The sequence below is a fragment of the Amphiprion ocellaris genome, chromosome 7, assembly GCF_022539595.1.
Source record: "Amphiprion ocellaris isolate individual 3 ecotype Okinawa chromosome 7, ASM2253959v1, whole genome shotgun sequence".
Taxonomy (NCBI): Eukaryota; Metazoa; Chordata; class Actinopteri; family Pomacentridae; genus Amphiprion; species Amphiprion ocellaris.
This window is the reverse complement of record NC_072772.1, coordinates 20,418,109-20,442,870: the sequence shown is the minus strand read 5'-3', so window position 1 is coordinate 20,442,870 and position 24,762 is coordinate 20,418,109. Positions and strand designations below refer to the sequence as shown.

General features: G+C 40.7%; 1 protein-coding gene across 5 annotated transcripts in view; it reads left to right on the top strand.

Annotated features, from left to right (window-relative positions):
- Nucleotides 1-20,537, top strand: part of LOC111567581 (chloride channel protein 2) — a 218,277-nt gene extending 197,740 nt beyond the window's left edge. For all 5 annotated transcript variants that reach the window (XM_035947502.2, XM_055012040.1, XM_023268793.3 and 2 more), the window contains 4 exons: nucleotides 4,961-4,999; nucleotides 8,131-8,235; nucleotides 15,086-15,172; nucleotides 16,758-20,537. In XM_035947502.2, coding sequence (XP_035803395.1) covers nucleotides 4,961-4,999; nucleotides 8,131-8,235; nucleotides 15,086-15,172; nucleotides 16,758-16,952 — 426 coding nt within the window. In that variant the 3' untranslated portion in view covers nucleotides 16,953-20,537. The remainder of the gene's footprint in view (nucleotides 1-4,960; nucleotides 5,000-8,130; nucleotides 8,236-15,085; nucleotides 15,173-16,757) is intronic.
- Nucleotides 20,538-24,762: the final 4,225 nt, after the last annotated feature.

Below are 24,762 nucleotides of genomic sequence, written 5' to 3'. Positions count from 1 at the left end.
AATTGATTATTTGGTTACCAGGAACCAGTTGAATTTCAGACTTAGTCTAGTTATAATGTATGTTTTTGTTAGTTGGAGATTCTTACCTCGTAAAATAAAAAGGGTTTACTATCTGTAATTAGTAAAAGCCAGTGTAAATGTTGTCTTGCTAATGTACAAAGCTATCACTGCCTAATGTGCTCCATTTGAATGCCTCGAGCTGGTATATTAGAAGTGACATTACAGCTTCTGATGACACCGTGGTTTTTCTGTACACATTTGTTGATTGCTTTTGATTATGCGGCGTTACAGTTCCTTAGCAACTGATTACACATTGCCAAGACATGAGCTATGGTTAGGTCATGACATAAGAATATTAGACTTATGTACTCAAACAGGTTGCCCAGCACAAACTCCTACTTGTGTAAAGATTAGCTGACGCTAAACTTTATCAGCTATCAGTGTTTTGTTGCAACTGTTGCTTTTCTTACTAATATAGCAAAATGTAGAATTAAGAGGTAATGTGCGAGTTTACCTGAAAATAGTAGCTTATTACAAAAGCAGAACCTCAATAGGACTAGCTAACTGACTCATTCATTAGATCAGCATAATCAGAGATTTTACACTGATGTCAAACTATACTTTGGCAGTTACAACACATTTAGTACATTGTTAGTTTGTAACCCTCTGGTAGTTATAGAACCTAAGAGGGACTTTGTTGATGCAGCCCGATCTAGATGCATTAGGTTAAAGGATGTGTGTAAATGGAGAATAATACAGGATCATTCAATGTGTAGTAGTAGGAACTGTAGTCCACAAAGTCAGCACAGACACTGGTCCTCAAGACAGTTCATGCAATGATATGTATTAAGCACAATCCTAGTTGCAACAGGAAAAGTAATGATTTATTTCAATAACTGGCTGATAACAGTGCACAAATCTGTCTGTTGAAATGTTTAGAAACATAAGAATGAAGATCTCACTTTTGTAGTGATCTGTGTTTGACTGCACTCATCCCCATTCATAAAACAGACAGTGAGTATAATACAGTTGTCCTAGAATGGTGAAATAGGGCCATCATTAATATAGTAATCAGGGTCAAGTGTTAGTGCTTTCTGGATGGTTCAGTGGAAGCAAGTTCTAAGTTTGTATTACACAGACACTGACTCCATTAAAATTGTCCTTCAGGTATCTGATAGGAGGAATATTCAGGGGACAGGATGAAGTTTTCATTTCCTGAATAATTTCAGACAACACAGGAGAGGGTGAGCTTATCTAGAGAGGATGAGAGTGACACACTGACTGTAATTTGTTTGGAGGGTGAACTGATTTGGTGCTTGATGTCAGATACTTTCTGTGTGGAAAGCTAGGTGCAGATTTCAGAGCATCAGTGGAGCTCCTATTAAAAATAACTTTCATTCAGATATTTTCATGCATGCAAAGCATAGACAACAATCATTGAGTGTGCTTCCTGAGCATAGGCTGGTCACCACCTAACCACCGTAGGATGATGAGTGCTTTAGATTTACTCCTCACCGTTCCACTACTTTCCCAAAGCTCTTGATTCTGCATCACAGCCCATCATCGTTATTGTTCACACTGCTGTAGTTTGAACACAGCCATTAATGATGTAACTTCACAATTGTGTTAAAGTCTCTACAATCTAATCACATACAGCAGTAATGGCATTTGAAAGCAATAAGCAAAGTGAGCATCAGCAGCAAGGAAATCAACAGCTAATTGATAAGCAATTATTGTTGCAGTATTTCCTTTCACCCTATTTAATTTGTGGTGCAGTCAGCACTTGGAGATGCAATCGACTGAACTACATTGAGAGATGAACTTGATTCTTTTGTCATCACTATACCAATTGAAAAAGCCATTCAGAGGACAGAGAGCAGCAGGCTTCTAGGGACAAGCTTAGCTTTAAGATGCAAGACCGACAAGAAAACATTCAACAGGTTGTATCCTTACATGAGGAGTTGAAGTGAGCAGCAGTACATCCCTTCATGCAGTAGCTGGTTTATCCTGTAGAGGGCCGAGGGGGCTGGAGCTCCATGGGACAGTTTTCTAAATCCCTCTCCTGCTGGAAATCTGCTCCTGCAAACATTCCCACCTACACAGTATAGTACTAGTTCTACAGATTTTGTGTCTTCTCCCGTCCAGCAGGGAACAAGTTATTTTACGGTATAGTATTAATAATGACATGTATACTCATCAGTAATAATATTGTAACAAAATTACAATTACATTCCTTATAGTTCATTATTCCAAGACAGAAAGTACACATTGAGAGCAGAACAGGTATGTTGCCTCAACCTAACGGTGGCAGGTTTGTGCTCTCTGTCTATCAGCGCTTTAAACATTGGTCACAACAAAGTCTGTGTTTTTTTTCCATTCTTGTTAGTAATAACAGAGACCACATGTCAGGTGTGTCTTGACAATCTTGCTTTTGTATTGTTATGACTGATTCTACCCCTTTGTCTATTATAAATCACGGAACCTGCAGTTAATTTTTTGACCGCCTGCCGAAAAATTAAAAACCACCCGCTCCCTTGAGTTCAGCAGTCCTCTAGCTGGAGCTGACATTGGGTGAGAATCAGCGTTCACCCTGGACAGGTTGCTAGTCCTTCCCAGGGCAAACATAGATGGACAGTCAGGCATGCATGTTCACACCTCTGGCTAGTTTGGAATTTAGAAAGGAAAAAACTTGGCTCTGGACAGTGGGAAGAAGCCAGAGGACCCACAGAAACATGGAGAACATGCAAACTCTACACAGGAAAACCCAGTCGACCAGCAAGTTTGAGCATGAACCTTCTTGCTGTGAGGCGACAGTACTAATCACTGTATTACTGCGTCGCCTTGCAGAATTACCAACAGAGTTAAAGCTCAAAGTGTAGGACGTTGTTGAAAAAGAATCTGAATTACAGTGAACTGATCAACTCATTAGTCAAAGGTTTGGATTATCAAATTGTTTAGATGATATATTTTCTCGTTTACTGCTGTTGTTGTTTGGCCGTGTAGATAATAATAATAATAATAATAATAATAATACCTTTAATTTATAATGCACTTTACATATAAAATCTCAAAGTGCTGCAATACATATACAGATAGCTGTGACTTTCCCAGGTTCTGACTTCTCTACATCTGCTGCCACACCAGCACAGCGGAGGTGAATGGACTAAAGTTTGTCCTCTTAAAAGCACAAAAAAATTGCATTCAAAAAGCGTCAGATATCCTCATAACAATGACCTCACTGTGAACCGTTTTTTCCTACTCTTTACTACTCATAGAACTCACAGATATCTGTGACAATATGCCCAACATTGCAGTGCTTGAGAAAATGTACTTAGTTTCATTTCTCCACTTCCCTGTCACGACCCGTTCCCACTGATTGGGTGATTTCTGTGTGGAAGTAAAGATAGATTGCTCTACTGTAGGAGGAGGGAGGGAACGGAAGGGCAATGGGCCTTTCTAATCTTTGGTCACAGAAACAGCACAGCAAGCAGTACAGTTTCATCGTCCCGTTGTCAGCACTCTGGAGTCTAACTGCCTGTCACACACACACACACACACACACACACACAGAGTCACACACTCACATGCCCATTCAAATCTCATTTGAATATTCCCACGCAGCTTCTCTGATTTCACCGCCACTCACATGTCGAGTTGCAAAGTTTACTCTCCCACTTCACACACTTCTGTATAACTTATGTATCCAGAAGCAGGTATTTGCTCTCCTAATAGAGCAGCTAATCTTTCTAAAGGCACCTATTTTGCATGCACAGTCCCACCTCTCTATTTCTCAAAAAAAAAACTCTGCAAATGCGTTCACACACGCACACACACACACCCACACACACACACACACCCACGCACACACACACACCAAATCTCCCCATCTCCTCTTTATTTTACTTTTTCCCTTGGCACCACAGTGTCTTGGCGACATTCAGATTGCCCTTGTGTTGTGAGACAAGCAGAATGATCAGTGAGACAGCGGAGATAAAGTGCTGTTGGTGTGTGTGTGTGTGTGTGTGTGTGTGTGTGTGTGTGTGTGCGTGTGTGTCTGTGCGCGCGCTCGAGTGCTTAAGTATGCGTTTGTTTTGTCTCATAAACTCCAGGCACGTCTGGCCTCTGCTTGCATAATGCTACAGTAGGGCACCTCTTACTACCCCACAGCAACAGTTGCTAGGGTTACCAACAGGTTGGCCACCACAGCGATGAGGATAAACGAGCTCAGGGCTCCCATCAGCTCCTGGGTCACACTCACCCTGCCTTTCTTTATCTCTCCCTCACACACATATGCTTTCCTGCATTCAGTACTGTGAAAGAAAATACCTGTACTCAAGCACATGACTAAACACTTTGAAATTGCACTTCACAGCCCATCACACACACAAAGATGCATACATACCCCGCGGCAGCATTCTCACCCACTTGGTTGTACGTGTCCATCACCTGGCCCTCTGTAGTGTTCTCAGTGCTGCTCTGCACAGCGTAGGGTTGCTGGTTTGACTCTGGCTTGTCAGAGGGCGTCTGATGCCTCAGTTCTATGAGCCGTGAGCTCTGAGCACGCCGCGGATCCATCATTATAATGATCATCTGCTCTGACATCTCATACATCACATCCCCCGCACTCATTAAATGTACTGTAGTCGCTCCTTTAGTCACTCATCCCATTTCTGTCCATCTGTCTCGAGACAGCGGCGCAGTATAACACTTATGATGTGATGCATGGGCGATTACGTGTCATTTCGCCTTCTGTGCACAGATGTAGTGAAGAGGGTACAGTTGAAAAGTACAAATAAATGTTTATGGCGATAATAACCCCACTGGGTGCATTTGCTTATCTGCCATTTGTTTACCATTGCTTGTGTATTTGTGGTGAACCGTCTAGTTGCTGTGTTTAGTCTTTACACTGAATGTGTTTGTTTTCTGTTCTGATTGTTCTCATATTGCTTCTCTTCTGTAGGATGATGGAGACGTGGAAGACGACATGACCATTAGAGAGGTAGGACGCACAGACAGCCACACAGATCTACTGTCTACACACAACTTTCAATACTACTGAGTGGAGACTGTGGGTCATTTAGCCAATCAAAGGCACCCACAGGTTTAAGAGTCCTTCAGTCTGCTTATGGGTCCTTCAGTCTCAAAGTGTAAAGCCTTACTGAAGTGTTTTTTAAAATTTTTCAGCTCAGAATTTGTCGTAACACCATAAGAGCAGTTATGAAGGCCCCAGTGACCCCATGATGGTTTAACCCCCTGAAGCTTTTTCTGTGTGGTTTTTACTTCTGTCACATTTTTACTGACAGTGATCTTATATTTCACTACCTCTTACTACCTGCCTAGAATTGGGTCATTCCAGAATTGGAGGACATTTGGGCTTCAAAATTTTTGAAAAATAAACCTTCTCTTTTACTATTTTCTGCTACATATTCATCAATAATAGGTAATAAACTATCAAAGGCTTGATTGGCTCAGCTTACACATCAATGGTACCATTTTTATTCCATGTTTTATTTGTTGTTTGCTATCCCTACTCTAATCACAGTAACAGGGTTGCTAATCCATGCTAATGTTAGCTTTTTCTCAGCAGTAGAAGCTAGATATTTAGCTGGCTGTTACTGCTGACCAAGAGGATAAACTGACTGATGGAAAACAGTAAAAAGAATAAGTCTGATCCTGATAATATGAGGTAGAGTGAGACATTCAATCAAGGCTGACAATGTTATGAAAATATGGAAAATAGAAGAGAGGACATAGCTTTGCTTTATCCTTTCTCTGGGAAAACTGATGATGTTAATTCCAGCATTTCATGTGATTCACTGTTTTCTTCTTCTTCTTCTACCAGATAAAAAGGTTATGCTAACAGGGTTGTTGTGGGACACATGTTCCATGCATAATAATAATTTAAAATATTGTGTTGATTAAAAAATGTTCCCACAATTTCAAGAGACATCAATTAAAAATCATACCAAAAAAAGGAAATTTAAATTTAATTTAACTTTTATTTAAGATTCAATTTGGTCATCATCGGGGTGGGACAAGAGGAAATGTCGTTTTAGGGTGAACTCCAGATTTATTAGGTATTTAAAAAATATTTTGAAACATTCTTTTCTCCTAGTTTTTAGATTTGGTCTCAAGACAAGTAAATTTACACAAGAACTGCATGTTTTACTATTTTGCATATGGATTGTTTGAAATTTGATGGGTGGGATGTAAAATGTCCTCCAATTCTGGAATGACCCAAGCAGAGGCAGCTCCAAAATGTCAATTATAATGCCATAAATCTTAAAAAAGAAAAAACAAATCCTGAATTTCTTTGATTATGTATTCAACAAAACTTGACAATGCATGAAATCAACAGTTTTCCAAGTGGCAACAGGTTGTTCCACCAGCAATGGATGCTTTCCTATTTACATCTTTACAACCTTTACGCTGCTTATTCCACCATGCTGAATGTATTTTCCCACAACTTACTGACAACTTGCTCCTCTCTATGTTGTTTTTGAGTCATGCTGCATTTATTTTGTTTATAAAGTATGTTTTAATTTCCTCTCTATCCCTTTATGTAAACACAGCCGGCAGTTTAGCTGAATATTCCCTGAATTTTTGTCACGTCTGTTGTTCACAGCTGAGTGAATCACCTTCTCATTTGTGCTGAGGAGTGCAGAATGTTTGTTTTTTTCAAGATCCAGTGTGAATGATTTATTTTTGGAGAACATCTTATTAAAGCATCTAGAATACAGAGTTTGATTTTTAAATATCAAAATTCTTCAGGTTAGATGTGATTGTTTTTCCCAGCAGAAGTGCAAGCCACACATGATTACAATGTGGAAAATTAATTGATAATTCATTGGTGCCTGCTTGGTTTTGGGATTCAGCAGGTTAAAAGCTTTTCCAACACCAACAATTAAAGTCTGGTGCCAGCACTGTGTCTCAAGAACACTACTTTTAAAACAGTTTTAAACTAAGAAAAGGGCTGGCTTTTTCTGTATGTTTCTTCTCTAATCCCATGAAAACACCAAAAACTGCAGACTGTGTATTAACAACCATCCATGCATCCGTCCAACTGTTCCTGGAACAGCTGGTCCCTGGCGTTTTTACCAAACCCTTTTGTTTTTGTTGGGAGCTACTGACAGTGGCATATTTCAGATTCTGACAAACTAAACTCCAGCATGTGTTTCATGAAGGAACCTATCATCCAGTGTAACAGTAGCTCAGTGGTAAATAGTTCTTGGACTACAGTGGAGTTCGATGACAGAGGAGAAAGTTATATCAGGATTTGCATGCACAGATAATACTTGTTCATAGAGTCAGTTCCACTATCAAATACATTTGATCAAAGTGGACTTCACAAACCTGCATGTGTCTGACTGGAATCTCGCCTTGCGTTGGATGACATTGCAGTCGGCTTTTCACATTTCTCAATATCTCCAGACGGGCTGATTACCCTGGAGTCTTATATTTTTGGATATGACATCATTCATAATTCATCCATCAACAGCACCTCTCATTTCCTCTCTGTCAGCTGCACATTCCTCACACTTTCCTTCTCCATCCACTCTTTTTTCCTCCCAGAATCACTTATGGTTCACCTCTCATACATCTGCCGTGTCATCGCTTCTGTCTCCGTCTGCCTTCCCTTTTCACCATTCACCCTGTTCATCATCCATCGTTGTGGGCCTCATGTGATTTATGGAGGCATTCAGTGCAGTGTCTGGTCCATTGATTGTCTATCAGAGAGATATGATTTGTCAGCTTCTGGTTTGATATTATTTGATGCCTTTGCCTTCTGATTAGTGACTGACACTGCACATAAAGACATCATCTGTTAAAAGCATCTAACGTGTGTCCTGTCACTGCAAAGTTGGGTAGCAGGAAATTCAAAAGCATAAAAATCTATGCCAAGAAAATCAGGCTTTAACGTTTCAAATTAACTGTTTATGAACTATCAAAGTGAAGCCGTGTCATCCAGCTCTAACTGGATGTGATGCAGTTTATTTGATTTCCTGTTTAATAACTGATCAATACCACACTGGATGTTGAACGTCTTTATATGCTGCAGAGGCATTTCTTTTTTGTTCCTTCGTTTGTTTGCATATCTTGAGTGATTCCCAAAATCTGTGTGATTTGCAGATTGCAGAGTGGGAGGAGAAGCAGCTTGATGAACAGGTCAACTTCAACAACTGCAAGATCGACCCCGCCCCCTTCCAGCTGGTGGAGCGCACGTCGCTGCATAAGGTCTGATTGGAAATACAGCTGCTTCGACCTCTGTGTGTCTGTCATACCAGAGCACAAATCAGTGTCTTTGCTGCTCTGTGTATTCTTAGTGTTCTGATTGTACTACCAGCCTACACTATGGGATATTTATCCATTGATTTACGACATGGGCTGCATAGTGGCTTGGTGGTTAGCACTCTCACCTTGCAGCTAGAAGATCTCCGGTTCGTGTCCCAGTCTTGTCGGGATCTTTCTGCATGGAGTTTGCATGTTCTCTCTGTGCATGTGTGGGTTTCCTCCAGGTTCTCCAGCTTCCTCCCACAGTCCAACAACATGCTGAGGTTAATTGGTGATTCTAGATTGTCCGTAGGTGTAAATGTGAGTATGATTGTTTGTTGCTATGTGTAGTCCTGTGATGGACTGGTGACCTGTCCAGGATGTCCCCTGCCTTCACCCTAAGTCAGCTGGGATAATGGATGGATGGATTTACGACATGCAAGTAATTTGGTATAGTTCCTTTTAAAAGCAAGACAATTTGAAATGCTATGCAAAAGACCCAAAAAGCCAGAGAGCATTAGCTGATTAAAAAAAAGAAAGAAAGAAAAAAACAGATGGCATTCATGAATAAATATTTAAAAGAATAAAATGTTATATGTACATATAATTTTTACATAAGCAGTGTAATGCAATTTCTGAAAAAATAGCCCCAGGTATAATAACAGGTAGCAGCAAATAGAGGGTTTTTAGCCTTGATATAAAATAACTGAATACTGGTGCAGACCACAAGTTTCCTGGGAGTTAGTCTTAGATACCTGATGCAGGAAAACTGAATGCTGCTTGTTCATGTTCATTTCATCATCCCTGATACCCTGACAGGACTGGGTGGTTCACAAATTAGTAAGAAGTGTAGATTCTGTTTTTAGTATTAGATTTTTAGAGACATTTTAAAGACATTGAGACAATATTTAAACCCACAGTTGTTGAGCCCACTAAAGAAAAAACATCTATTTTATGATTTGCACAATGAACCTCTCAATGACTATATGGAACAATAGTAAATTGCTGATATTCTTCTGTTTGTCATCTAAATGCTTTTGTTATAATATTTTATTCCATAATCTGATCTTGAAAAGAAGAAGTCCCAGAGTGGAGCCCTATGGAGCTCCATGTTTTTTTTTTTTGTTCTCTCAGATGTGCCACTACAGGTTGACTTTATTGTTTAAGTGCAATTTACAAGATTGCAAGTATACACATAAAGCCCTCCTAAAACTAATGATCAAAAAGAAGAACATTTCCATGGCATATGCTAAAAGGTATAAGTTCTGGTTTGATGTACTGGTCACACAGCTTACTAACACACTTAATGGGATAAGATGGACTTTTTAATGGAGAATGTAGCAATACATCACAGAGTTGTGGGAGAAAAACAAGTCTACCTGCACAGACAATTAACCTGTTGACCCCAACCAATGTAAAGTAAATGGAAAAGCCTTTTTAGATCCTAGGAATGGCTCAGTTTGAAATTGTTAGGTCATGTAGTACTTCTAGGCCTCAGTCAGTATTTTCTCACTTTACAGTTACAATTTCATGACAGTTAGCTGCTTGTTTGATGACTATCAATCAAATCTGATCACAGCACATTCAGAAAACCTTGATGATGGTAAATAAATACCTAAACTTAAAGGTTCAAATTAAAAGTTTCTTTTCAGACTCTCATTGTAACTGTCTGTTTGTACAACAAATCTGCTGTGTCTTGATCAATGTAACATTTAATAGCACCAGCAGTAGTAGTCTGGGTACGTGCGAAAGGTTAACAGATGGTTCAATGACTTAGAACCTAATAAATTACATGTCAAGCATTTGTTTTCTCAGTGAACAAATATACATTCTACCAGACTTCTAGTTTGGATTTAAGAGCCAGTATGAGGCCAGGTTTATTCCCCCAGTACAGACAGAAGCACTTTAAAAGTGAACTGCCACAAATTCCAATACTCCAGATACTCTCAGTGCTCCTGTGGTGTGTAGTGACATTGAAGGAGCACACAAACAACGCAAAAGAACACGCGCACACACACACACACTCAAGCCAAGGATCTTCCCTACTGGGTGAAGGAGAAAGTGAGAGTGCAGCGTGAAGAAAGGATCTTTAGCTCATCAGAGCTTGTGTTGATTTAGTTTCCTTGTTGCGGCCCATTCATACACCCTGGAAGAGGCTCTGTCTTCAGCACACACACAAGTGTAGCGTCCACACACCCACACAATCACATTTCAGTGTTGAAACACTCACTTCCTACCGAGCATGCATGCACACACACCAACTGTAGCCTGCCAGCGGCTGTGGCAGCGCCTAATGTCCTCCATTCATAATGCTACCTTCTCTCCCTCCTCCCTCCCCCCTTGTCCTCTGGCCACTGTGTGAATAGTCTTTAAACATTTAAGAGAGGGATCCTGCACCAATCCATCTTGGTCCCCTCCCTCCACTGCACACCGCCAAAAGCCAATACCACGCACAATCTCCCTCAGCATATTAAACACCGCCTGCTGCCCCTGCTGTATACAGGCGCATGTGTGTGTGCAGTTATTCTCTCTCTGCTTACCATTTATCCCAAGCTGTTTACTCTTGTTGTTGTTTGTGTGTTTGTCTGCAGGCACTTTTGTAATGGACAAATCTGTTCCTTGGCCTATTTACATGACTTGACCGGTCTGGGGTTTTGGCCCACGGCTGCTGTCAGTTCATTTGAGGTAGCGGCAAATAGGACTCAAAGTAAGGCAGGATTTTCATCAAGGAAAAGAACTCATTAAGCCATTATTATAAGCTGTTGTCATTACAAAATTAGAATAAAAGGCTCAATTGACCCGCTTTACGAAAACATACAAATTAGTAACAAATCTGTTGAATAAGCACCGAGTGTCTTGGTGAGGTGTTGGTCCACTATGAACCTCCAGAGCAGCTTCAATAGTCAACTGGAGGGAGGATGTTTCTGAAGATATTCTCTCATTTGATGTTTTGACAGTGGCAGTGTGCAGTGATGTCAAGCTCATCACTCAGTATCTTCATCTTGATGTAACTGAAGTCAGTCAGACACCTCTGAAGCCTGTTCGTTAACTAAGTGCTTAGCTGTGGATTGTGTTTGTGCTTGATGCAGGAATGATGAAAGGGACAGTTGATGTCTCAGGACTTTCTGCCACCACCTCAATACAGTAGAGGGGAATGAGATATCATTTCTTGGCGCTGAAAGCGTTGACAAATTTGCATTTAAAACTCCTGCTGAGATTGTTTGCCTGGAAGTGACACTGGATAATTCACCATCAACAGATTTCCTGCAGATAATGTTTTGAAGGTTGTTTCGGAACATTCTGCCATTTAATAGGTGAAGTTCTGTTTTCATTACTGTTATTTTATCTGTAAAATATCTGAAAAAGAGAGGGAGTCCAAGGTGGTACCGCTAACGGAATACATTCTTAAGATGAATACAAGAAAATTGTGGGAAATTGAGAGCAGTTGCAGACTGACTAATTGATTAATCAATGCTTGTGTCAACCCTACTCCATCGTATTGGAGTGGTGGTTAAAATCTCAACGTGGATGCATTATAACATTTATAATTGTGATACCATGTTTTAGTCTCTGGTACAGGCAGTGCTTTTCCACATTAGAACCACATTTACCATGATCTACATTTTCCCTACCCCAAATTACGCTTTGAGATTAACGAGGATGAACACTGATTGTGGCTTTCTGGCCCTCCAGAGGCTGATGATCACATTACTGTGCTGCTGATCAATTGATAGTAAAATGCTATTTGCAGCACCTTTAATCAGTGAATAGCAGTTTAAATAGATGTGAATGGGTTGAAGCGGAGGTGAGCTCATTCTGTCCCTAGAGAAGCTACGACATCTTCCTGTGGGGAAACTCTTTGACGGATTACATTACGGTTGGCCGTGGCCTAAAAGCACTTTACGATCTTTTCCTTGGCACCGCTTCGGTTTGCTTGGCACAGTGGGATCAATTTCAAACCTCCCCAATGCCCACTCTGGCTTAGGAGAAAGTCCCATTAAACTCTAAGAGGGTCTAGAGCAAAAAGTCCTGTTGGCATCAATTCTGCAACCTTTCTGATCCACAGTGCACACTCCTCTGTAACTCTCGTACTGCAGATAAGATTAAATGAAACTTTAATGATCCCAGTGTGGAAAATGAGTCATTGCTTGGGCAAATATAGTACTAATAGGGCAGAGAGTGAAAATTTGCAAAATAGGGTCACGGAAACAAATGAAACTAACATTTCTAGCAATATAAAAGTTGAACATGGAAGTAGAAACATGAGAATAAAGACTAAGACTGACACTAATAGCACATAATGACAACCATAGTATCCACAGAACATTAAAACACTGTTGTTTCTGTTTTTTGGAATGCATAACGATGAGTCAGTGTGTTATGGAAAGAAATAAAGCAGAAAAATAGCACAAAAAAACAGTTGCTCAACTGCCAGCCCTCATCTGTGTGGAGGATATTGAGTATTATTGTGCAGTAGGTTGACTCAAAAGTCGATTTAAAATGGGAATGTCTGGATTCACCAGTTTAAAGCATGTAACCTAAGCAATATAAATGGTTAAATAGACTTCCAAATCATTATTTGAACTTGGTCTTATGCTCCTTAAAGTCAAGAGACTCAGTAGTCTAATGCATTCGACCTGCTTTTGACCCCATTCATGAGACAGCTGTCACAGGTTAATGTGTGTCATCACCATTCAGACACTCCAGTCTGCAGCTAAAGTTAGACACACCACTGCTACCCCACATATTTTTAGAATTAACCACATTAAGTTCAGTTAGTCCATCCCAAAAATGTTTGAACTGTCAGTTGTGGGCAGAAAAAGCAAGTTGTAAAACAACATTAACATAATCTCAGATTATTAGGTTACAAACTTGTTAACAGCGACTGTAGTTTTAACACTCATTTAGAGTCATGCATGCATCTGTTCTATCCCTGTAGCTCTGTTTAGGTCTCCACCAACTCCTAAAGGGAAAAAAATCAGGCCCTTTAACTGAGAAATATTCTTTAGCAAGTTGCTAACTTTGCCTGCCTGCCATTTGAGGTCAAGTACAGTAGAGATTTAGAGCCATCTGATTGAAACTGTTTGTCACATCTCACAAAGATACTGGTGACAGCAGAGAAAGTGACCCTGAACAATACATTTACAGTAAAAGCAATCTAGTACAAAAGAATTTTTGAATGGTAGTGTAGAAGATGGACATTTCCTCCTGCTCTGAGTAGCAAAGCCAGTGCACCCTATGACTAAAATGAAGGGGACCACAAAGTGATAACTTTCTGTGCAGCATCACTACGGGCGACTCTTTCACACATAGACATTTAATGCTTTATTAAAGACCATCTGCAATAAAACCTAAGTTTTTCACCTTGTTAACATCTCCACATGATATTTTTATATGCTGGTAAACATATCATGAGAAAAGTAAGACTTTAACACCGTGGCTGAGCATTTCCAGATGAGCAATGTACCAATATGCTATGGAGAGGAGCTTTCTGATTGGTCAGAGGAGAAGCAGAGAAGAAGAGACTTGTTCTGTGTTTAGTCGCAAAGCTGCCAAAGTGGAAATTGTGAGCTCTTATCAACAATCACAACTTACTATTATCTGTTTGATAATGCAGTTCAGCTGAAGGCTGGTGTTATCTGTTATTTCTGCATTGTTAAGAGCAATTTGTAAATACATTGTCCTTACTTCAGAATGTGTTTTTGATTCAAACATACTACCGTTAAAAAGTTTGGGGTCATCCAGGCAATTTCATGTTTTCCATGAAAACTCACACTTTTATTCATGTGCTAACATAACTGCACAAGGGTTTTCTAATCATCAATTAGCCTTTCAACACTATTAGCTAACACAATGTAGCATTAGAACACAGGAGTGATGGTTGCTGGAAATGTTCCTCTGTACCTCTATGTAGGTATTCCATTAAAAATCAGCCGTTTCCAGCTAGAATAGTCATTTACCACATTAACAATGTCTAGACTGTATTTTTTATTCATTTAATGTTATCTTCATTTTAAAAAAAAAATGCTTTTCTTTCCAAAATAAGGACATTTGTAAGTGACCCCAAACTTTCCAGCGGTAGTTTGTGCCTCACTTACTCCAATATTACGACTGACATTGTGTAGTGCAAAGTAATGTGGAGCATAATTACAGTAACACTCACTAATAGAGACAGTTGTTCACCAAACCCCAACAGCAACTGAGCAGCACTGAATCCAGGTCTTAGGAAGGTCGTGAAACTACGTGGGTTGGAACACAATTAACCATTAGGATAAACATTTTGGTTTTATGTGCATTAGTTATTTTACAGTGGCACTGTTTCATCTTACTGTCTGTATCTGTGTTTGAGTTCAAATCTTGATTGGCTGTTAAACCTCTGGTTTGTGTTTGTGTATGCAGTTATTTACCGCTAATAAAGACCTTTAGGTTGACATACTATTCCTCACAGCCAACATAATGAAGGCTTTTCTATGTGCAGTGTTTTGAACTGAACAGACTGCTTACAGCTTCAGTTATTTCTTTACAGTAAAAAGGTATTTAGCAGTGCTTTTTTTTCTTTTTTTACAACAGCACCTGGAACTCTCTGTATATCACTGTGCCACATTTCCCAAAGTGATCGTATCCCATTTAGCTCAACATTTGACTAGTTGAATGAATCCACTGTGAATGAAGTTGTTGGTGTTGGATAATTAAAATCAGTGATGCATTTCCCTTACTGAGCATAAGTTTCTGTTTTAAGTAACAACTCAGCAACGAGCTGTCTCTAGTTTGTACTGTTGACTATTTCTGATCCGTCTGTGCTGTTTTTCTGCAGACCCACACCATCTTCTCCCTGCTGGGCCTCGACCACGCCTACGTCACCAGCATCGGACGCCTCATCGGGGTGGTTTCCCTCAAAGAGGTACGAGTCTCCTAACAAAACACACCTTTGTGGCCGTATTCTGTAGCTTTTTTTCCTACCTAATTATTGTTCATTTGAACTTAATCAGGTGTTTATTGGTTTCATATCTGCTGAAGTTTTTCTCTCAATCAATTTTTTGTAAATTTCTTCAACAAAAAAACGCAAGTGAAGTCGTGACTGTCATCGTTTACACAGGCAGCATGTTCACTGCTTTCATAACTGTAAAATCACTGTCAATATCATCAGGAGTGTTGTCAGCATGCTGTGCACACACACACACACACACACACACACACACACACACACACACACACACACACACCCACACACACACACACACACACACGAGAGACAAGAGAGACATTTCAGTCATCATTAATGATTCCTCCTCTCTCTGCCTGTTATGTTCCGTGACAGACAAAAGGCTGCTTAATATTGCTGTCTCTATCTATTGTCCCTCTGTCAGTTCTCTGCCTCCCCTCCCTCTCTTTCCATCTCTTCGGCCTCACAAACAACTGAAAACCCCTCGCTCTTTGTGAATTGGCCAGGAAGTGGTGAGAGGATTGCTGCTAAGTGCAGTGCTGCTTTGCCTGTCCCTGACATTTACGCTTTTTTGTTCTGCGTTCCACCAGCAGACAAAAAGACCCGAGCCAAGCCAGATAAAGCCCAGCCTCTCCCAGTCTGGCTGTCTGTCACACAGACTGTTATATCACAGCCCCTCTGGTCCATATGGAAGAGAAGAATCACAGGGATGTTTGTCTGCATTTTTGTACTGCATTATTTCCACCTCACAGCATGCAGACAGTATTCTTTTCAGTTTTGAAACAGGATCTGTAGCGTCCAAATCCTTCACCCTATCAGCCAAATGACAAACTTGGCCTAGCCAAACAGAAAATTCAGTAATACTCTCTCCCAACAAGAGACATGGCTTCAGAGAGACTGCAGAGAATCGTCACTAACTTCCACACAGCCCCAGTGTGTTTAGGAGACTGAATAATGTGAGGTCATGTAAACACAGTGTATTCAAATTTAAACTAAATACAGCTCATTTCTTAATATATGAAGGAGGCAGCGACATCAAATTTTCCAGGATGCTAAACACATGTGAGCTCTGCAGCCAAATCAATCTCACATCCACTCCAAGTGTCACAATCTAAAGCCAAAATCTGTTTTTGAGCATCACTATCTTGAAAAGCATCATAGTTTCAACAGCAAAACTGCACCAGTTCAATGTCTGTGGCATAAAGTCATTGAAACAAGTATTGGTGTCCTGGATGTAATTTTTGTTTTCAGATAATTTACTGAAACTCTAAAAAATGTATTTGGGTAAACTTTCAAGGCTCATATCACCATGTGTGATAGGTGGTTGGTCTAAAGTTATAGCAAAGGAAAGGTCCCGTTTGTATCTACATTTTGATTCCAGGCTCATCTGTTGCAATGATTCAAATCATGTCAAATCAATTTTGTAATGTGAGCTTATTTAGAGTTTTCATGAAGGGACCCATAAGCAGCTTTACTGAGGTGTCACCTGCCTGGGCTTTGGCTCTGTGTCTTCATTTCTAACTGTCTTTCTTTCTTCATCCAGCTTCGCAAAGCCATCGAGGGCTCAGTGACGGTGAAAGGTGTGAAGGTTCGTCCACCTCTGGCCAGCTTCCGTGACAGCGGCACCAGCAGCAGCGAGAACGAGGCCACCGAGCTCCACAAGCTGTGGGATCGCCACAAGAGCATGTCGCTGCCGCGTGAACACACCCCCTCCGAGTCCGACGAGAAGTCCCAGTGAGGGAAAGTGGAGGAGGAGGAGGTGGAGGAAGAGGAGGATGAGGAAGCGTTGAGGTCTTTAATCTCCCAAAGCCACAAAAATGCAAAAATCCTCAGGGCTTAGGATCAATATTTAATTCTGGAAAGAGTTCTACTGCTACGCCAGCCTCCTCCTCACCTCCCTCCTCACCTTCTCCTCCGCCTCCCCCTCCACCTCCCCCTTTGCTTCACGGACCACCTAGTGCTTTCTCCAGGAGCATTGCACTGACCCAGCCAGACACTCCAACTCAGCCTGTGCCCTGCTCTCCATTTACCCTTGGGAATCCACAGCAGAGAGAATGTGGATTGGGGGGAAAAGAAGAAAAGACACACGTTGGTTGAGTCCAACAGGGAACTGGGACTGGGTGGGAGTCTTTTAAAAAGGGATGTTTTTTTAGACCTTGTTTAGCTTGTGTATGTTTAGAGTTGGGATCAAAGTTTGGACCTGCAGAAGCTATCTTCTTTTGAATGAGTCTTCCACTTCAGTAGAGAAATTCATCAGCGATGACAAGGAAGAATACTGTAATGTATGCGTGGACTGGAAGTGTGAGTGTATGAAATGAGAAAATGTGAGCGTGCATGAAGAGGGAGGTAGCAAACGACTATTTCTTATAGGATTTTTTTTTATTGCTTTTAGAACAAATTGCAGTCTTTGTTTTCCTGCTTGAATCATTTTATTTCCGACTGATCAGGTGGTCTGGGTTCGACTGGAATTTGTCATTTCTTTGTAAATTACACTACAGTTTGTCCCACTGACAAGCAATGGAGTCAGAAGGAGACAGATGCCTTAGTTTTCTGTACCATCGCTCTTTTCCTCTCTACGTTCCTCCCTTCACTGCGAGTCTTAATGGTCAGGTTGAGAGTACAGCCTATGCAAGACAGACATGCCGGTTGGCAGCGATGGAGGCACCTGTAGCCCTTTCATAACACACTCCTTTCCTGTAGCCACAGCCTTGCATAACGCAAGGCAGATGCATAGAAACGCACACAAACACGCTGCAGCGATGCACTCCGAGAGGTTTTCTTCTTATCTAAATATAGCCCTTAATAAGCGTTCCAGAGAAGGCTGAGGCGGATGGAGAGGGCAGGAAGCGAGGGGAAGGAGGGAGGACGAGCCGAGAGCAAATGGATGGCTGAAAGAATGAAGACATCATTACTTAACCAGCTGCTCTGGGCCCTCTCATCAATCTGCCTTTGATTGCCATGTTAGCTAACCTCCATTACTTTGTGTCTGAGACACAACCCCAGCAGCTGTATGATGTAACGGTCCACAGGGTCGGCCAACACATCCAGCAGTCGGTGGCGACGTGTGAGCAGAATCAGCTTGATTAATGCAGAGCGATCATTTGAGTCAACTGAAGAATCATCCGGTGTGATTAAGCGACTAAAAGAAATCCACAAGTGACCAACAGGGAGTGTTGGATGATGTACTTTAATCATTTGATATCCAGCTAGTTTACCAACCGCATCATTAGTTAGTGCAGCTTCTACCCAACTACAGATTGAACCTGCAGCTTGAGGCAGTGACGTTTAACTGCAGCATGGTTTCTGATTGCTGAGATGACAGATAATGTAAAGTACTTAGAATTTAATAATTCATGTCTGCCATAATGCTTCAGGCTGTCTGGCCATCAGCAGGATTTCTCTTTCGTCCAGCCCTCCATCTGTCCCACCTTCACGTTTACTTATCTTGGCTACTGACCACAAACACATCCTTTAGAAACACACTCCTTTTTCTACCGTAATTTACTCTGAGACCGGGTGACCAATACTACTTCCTACAGAAATACAGTCTGGATGCCTTAAATACGCCCTCACACACTCCTAGCTCCACCTCCGTGTACGATGCATTGCATGGATTTTATTTTGTCGGGTGGCATCTAGTCTTGAAATTAGCGGCACACGGTGCAACAGCATGGCTTTGCATGACAGAGTGCATGTGGGGTTTGTTTTATATGATGAAAACGTACCAAAAACAGATGCTAGACAGACATGACTACGGGACGAGTGAATGATGTCTCAGTTTGCCATCTTGTGCCTGTATTTTCTTACCGTCTCCGGCATCTTCCACTCATCCAGTGAGCTTTATTCGTTGCCTGATTTTCAACTGGAGATGGAATCTTTAGGTTAGCAAACTTATACTCACAGATTAATATATTTAATATCATTCTTGTAATATAAAATCATAAATTAATGTCTTAACCAATCCTTACTTGTTGTCTATTCTCTGTTTTATATTTGTTGATAATTTTGAAGCTGATTATCGTGCTTTTTTTTATCTTTTAACATGCTGTCTGAAACATTTCGACTATTCTAGACGTTTCTATGTAAAATAACACTAATAACTGGGTGACGGCTCGCAGTGGCTGCCTGATAGGAGAACAGAACAAATGTTAAAGTGGTGTTAGGGGAAGTTAATGTTGAAGGGACCAGCATGTGGTCTGCTGTTCAGATGTTAATTCCATAAGTGCCTCCTCTACTTTATCAACGGAATAAGCAATCGGCACCCGAGCTGGTTTTCTGCTCCTGTAGACGAGGCACTTTTCACACGCACACAAATATGTAAGCAGAGTGGATGATGTTTCAGCGCGGTGTGCAATTATCACCATGGCAACCTGTCGCCTCCCCCCATATCTGCTCGCCCCGGGGACTGACTGAGATCCACTGATTTGGTTCTGTTCATTTGTTTGTGCTTTTCATCGATTTTCATTACGCTGCCTTCTGCCACAGCCTCTCCCCCTCCACCAGCATTTCAGAATGTTTCGTCTCATTTGCCACCAGACGCACACAGACCAGCTAGATGCATATTTATTAGTCCTCATTAATCACCGTAGAAGTTGTACATGTTTTTTTTTTTTTCATTCTTTTTACAGATGATCTACTTGTGGGTAATCAATTTGTGCAATAACAGTTGTTCATCTCACTTTGTAACCCAGTTTTAATTGATGACACGAATGCAAGATAACCTTATTTTTGTAAAGAAACCTGAAAAGTGTAAAAAGATGTATGTATATGAGGAGAACCGACGCTCACACGGGAGCTTGTGTGTGATGAAGTGATGTTGGAACGACGGTTTGGAGGGAAGGTTTTCCCAAAAGCTTCATGGAGCTCACACTGAAAGCTCAGCAGAATCAGTGTTGAAATATTTAAGACACTGTTTGCACCTTGAGGTCTTTGTTCAAGAAGAAAAATGGCTTTGATTCTTTACTTTGGCTTTTGGGAAACCTTCCCCGTCTGCTCTTAAAAGGCTCTGTGGTGAATCCTGCTGCATGGACTTTTAAGCACTGGCACTGAGTCAGTTATAATACGCTCCCCTCGATCCTCTCCTTCAGTCTGAGGGGCTTTGATAAGACCAGATCCTCACATCAGCTGCTGAGGGTTATCTTTCATTCACTCCTTAGGGCTCTTAGGGACTGTACATTGTAAATACTGGAGGCCTCCACTACGGCAAACCCCCGAGGGCCAAACCAGACGGAGCTGAACAAAAATCCAGAGCTATTTTTCACACCGAAAAATGAAATATTGTTTTTGTATATCAGTGATGAATAAATGAGATTTTAACAAACAAGCTTTTTGTTGGAGGGAAGTTTGTGTGTCTGATTTTTAACTCGCAGGATTTCAGTTTTTCTGCAGCTGCTCTGCTTTCCTGTCTGTCCTTTTCTTTCCCTTCAGGAACAGCTGAGAAGCGCCTGGAGTGTTGTTTTTGTCTTTCTCCGATACTCCCAGTGGGAAAGCAAACAGTGATGTAATAATGCTCAGATTAGTTCATTTTGTCTTTTTATAGCTCGGAGTCCGCTTTTGTTCATAACTCTGCATTTTGATCGGATGATAGATTCACCATAAATACTCACTGCTGTCTGTATTCATACCCAAAGATCCAACCTGTCCTAAGCCACCTGATTACAAAGAATAGAACATTTCACACTTTTCACTACCGTTGAAAAGTTTTAGGTCACTTAGAAATGTCCTTATTTTTGAAAGAAAAGCAGTTTTTTCAATGAACATAACATTAAATGAATCAGAAATACAGTCTAGACATTGTTAATGTGGTAAATGACTATTCTAGCTGGAAACAGCTGATTTTTAATGGAATATCTACATAGAGCTACAGAGGAACATTTCCAGCAACCATCACTCCTGTGTTCTAATGCTACATTGTGTTAGCTAATGGTGTTGAAAGGCTCATTGATGGTTAGAAAACCCTTGTGCAATTATGTTAGCACATGAATAAAAGTTTTCCTGGAAAACATGAAATAGTCTGGGTGACCCCAAACTTTTGAACGGTAGCGTATAATTACACATTTCTTGAGAGAATACATAATGTTAAAGACATTAATAGTGATCAAATTTTCAAAATGTCTCCTGTACAGCTGTGATGACTGTTTTATTCACATAGAAACAAGAAATTAGTTTGTATCTCTGAGGAAACCTCCACAGAGAGAGAGGTCCTGTTAGACTGCACTACTGATAGATTTAACAATAAAAAGTACAAACATCAATGCAGCAGAACTGGAAATTTTATTCTTCTTTCTTGACAAAACTTGACCAGCAACTGTTGAAAGAATTGAGTGTGTTATTGCTTTAAGCGGCTAATGTAGCCTTGAGCAGAGATAAGCAGTAGGATACAGTTTCCCATTTCATTTTAGTCTTCACATCCAACTGAGTAGAGTCTTCCTGCAACATTTTCTTTACACATATAAAAGTACCTAAAATCTGCAAACACACAAAAATTAGCATATCAGCGGCTTTCTCATTACAAGTAACAAGTAGTAAAGGCAGCAAAAGTATATACATATTAACACTTGTAGAGCATGCAGTGTCTTTTTCTCAGCTACTTTTGTGCTCCTGGTTTTTTTGTTGTTGTTTTTTTTTTTTTTGCATTTCCTATGATCCATATTAACAGTTGGTGTGCTGGTTCAGGCTTCAAAGCAACACTCAGCCAAAACAACCATATTAATACAGTACACACACACAGCAGCATCAACCCACTATACATGGACTAGCCACAACATTAACACTTAGAACCCGTCTAAATTCCAATTCTGTCTTCTCGGTTGAATTGCTTTCAAATATTTTTTTCAGAGAGGTGTAGCAAATATGAAATGAAGCTAAATGATTTGACCTTTCCAACAGTGTTAGTTGTTTGTTTGTGCAACAAAGTGTTGGTGAGAAAACTAACGTTGAATTTCGATCAGATTCAGTCATAGTTACAGGCTTCACACAGCTCGACATCCATCTCCACACTGTTGCTCTGGCGAGAGTTACTTATGGACTCCAGAGCTTTGTGATGAAGCTTGTTTCATTTATACATATGTTTGTACATATTAGTGTAATAATCTTTGCTCATTTTTTCAGTCTGCTGCTTGTATCAGACAATCTCCCTGCAGTTATTAGAAAACATCTCCACTGCTAGGATTTTATGTGGTGATACATGTAAAATATATATATATAAATAAATATATTCTACAATTTTTTTCCATTCATATAAAGTCTAATAAAGAAAAACTTGCAGGTATTATCATATCAAATCATTTCTGATGTGCATATCCTTATCTGTTCTGCAAAAACAAGACAGAGCCTATATGATGAGTCCTTATGATGGTTACCCTGAAAGTAGCCTTGAGTTTAAAGGGTTAAAACCACTGATGTGTAAAATGAAAAACATTGGTCGTCTTGTTGCAATACAGTGATCTGCTGGGAGACCTTGTGTCCTGACATTTATGTGGATGTTACTTTAACATGTATTTACTATTAAAACAACTATCCCTACACTAGTGGGCTCCTCCAGCAGGACAATGCACCCTGTCACGCTACAGGAACTGTTCAGGAACCGTTTGAGAAAGTCAAAAAAGAGACCAAAGCAGTGATTTAGCCTTCAAACACCCCAGATTTCAGTCTGATCAGCATCCATCCAATACATGGAGGCCCCACCCACAACCCACAGGATCTAAAGGATCTTCTGCCAATGTCCCAGACACCACAAGAGCACTCCCAGAGGCTAACATCCTGCACAAAATGTTAGCTAATAGGATGTTAATTCCTAACTTACCATTAGCAGAGTCAGTGAGCCACACAGCTACTGGAGCTAACATTATGTGACCAATTCAGTTGTTTTATCTGAGCAACAGTCCAAAAAGATAATCAATAATCAGTTTGCAAGACACAACAGCAGGAAATCCTCACATATTTACAAAAAAATTCCACCAAATGATGTCACAAAGATTCACAGCAGCCTCACAGTATTAACAGGTGCTTGTAATGTTGTGTATGCTGATGTATCACAGCAGAACAATAAATCACAGCTACAGCTGCAGCTTTAATCACACCAACAGTCTGTCAGTCAGCCTCGGCAGCGTTGGGTTCCAGAGCTGCTGAAGAACTGGCTCCTCCAGTTATCTGAACTGTGATGCTGCAGCTGAGGCTGAAGAGACTCAGTCTGTGGTCAGAACCAGCAGCTGTCTAACACAGAATACTGGAACATGATGCAGCTCAGCTTTTCTGTGTGGATCAGAATGGATGCAAAAGTAATTGTAAGGAAATGCAAGAACAGTTTGGAAAACCAATCCCACCTTTGGGGCATCTGTGCATAAAGCGTCTGACTGCATGCTAATGACTGTAGTTGTTTCAGACTGGTGAAAATGAAGTCAAAATTTTTATTTTATCCGTGAGACTGAAACAAACTTGTGTCCAGATTCATTGTCTGGATCCTCGTACACTCTGCCAAACGAATGTTACGGATGAGAAAGTTTGTCCTTTTTAACATTTCCAGCTGTATGATTGCAGAGTCTAAGAGGGTTAAAACACTGTGCGGTAGCTACATACAGAGGCTATATCCATCACATTTGCATTTAATTACCTGTAATGACAGACTTTGGGTCATGGGAGGTTTTTTTCAGGCACTTTCACATGACAACGTGCAAAATTATACGTATCAGTGCTTCCAGAAAAATCCTGACTATCTGCATTATAGTGTCAGATGGGTGCTGCCAGGGATGTACAAGTCAGAGAAGGATAAGAAAAGTGGCTCCACAGTGATCCCACTCTGCAGGTACCTCATGGTATGAAACCTACTGACAGTAAAGAGCTGTAAACATTAAAAATCCAAAGATCTCACAGTCGGTTAAATGCATTCGTTCCAGGAAAACAGCTCTAAACTCAACTAAAACAGCCTCCTGGTTCTGCTTTTCCACAGGGAGTTACAACAGTTGCCTCTGTAATAAACTACACACTTTTGTGCATTTGTTTGTTCATCAGTGTTTTCATTCCCTCTCCTTCTGGTCACAACACACACACACATTCTCACTCTCTCTCTCTCTTTCTTGATTCTGTTGTTTTGCCGTTTGTAAAAGTGAGGAGAGCATCTGGGCTGTAACGTGTGGAGGGTGCTGTGGTAAAAGCTTAATGAGCATAACGAGTTCATTCGTTAAGTAGGCTGCAGCTCTGTCCCTCGGTGAGTTGGAGTCGGGAGCACCAGACCTTCTCTGGAGAGATGTGGGCCTGCTGACGTATGTGTCTGTGCATATGTGTGTGGGGGGATCATCTGCTATATTTTTTTAAGCCTCTACTGCAGCTTGTAGCTTCCATATAATCTGTAATCCACCTTAGACTGGCTGCAACTTTATACCAGCAGTGATATGACAGAGACAGTCCAGTTGTGTTTCTTACTGAAGTAATCTACACCACAGACACAGAAGGATGAGCGAGGACTAAAAGCAAGCTGTGCAGTATGTCTTCTCATTAAAACTGTTCATGTGCATTTGGTGATGAATGAGGTTAGAAGCACTTGAGTGGAC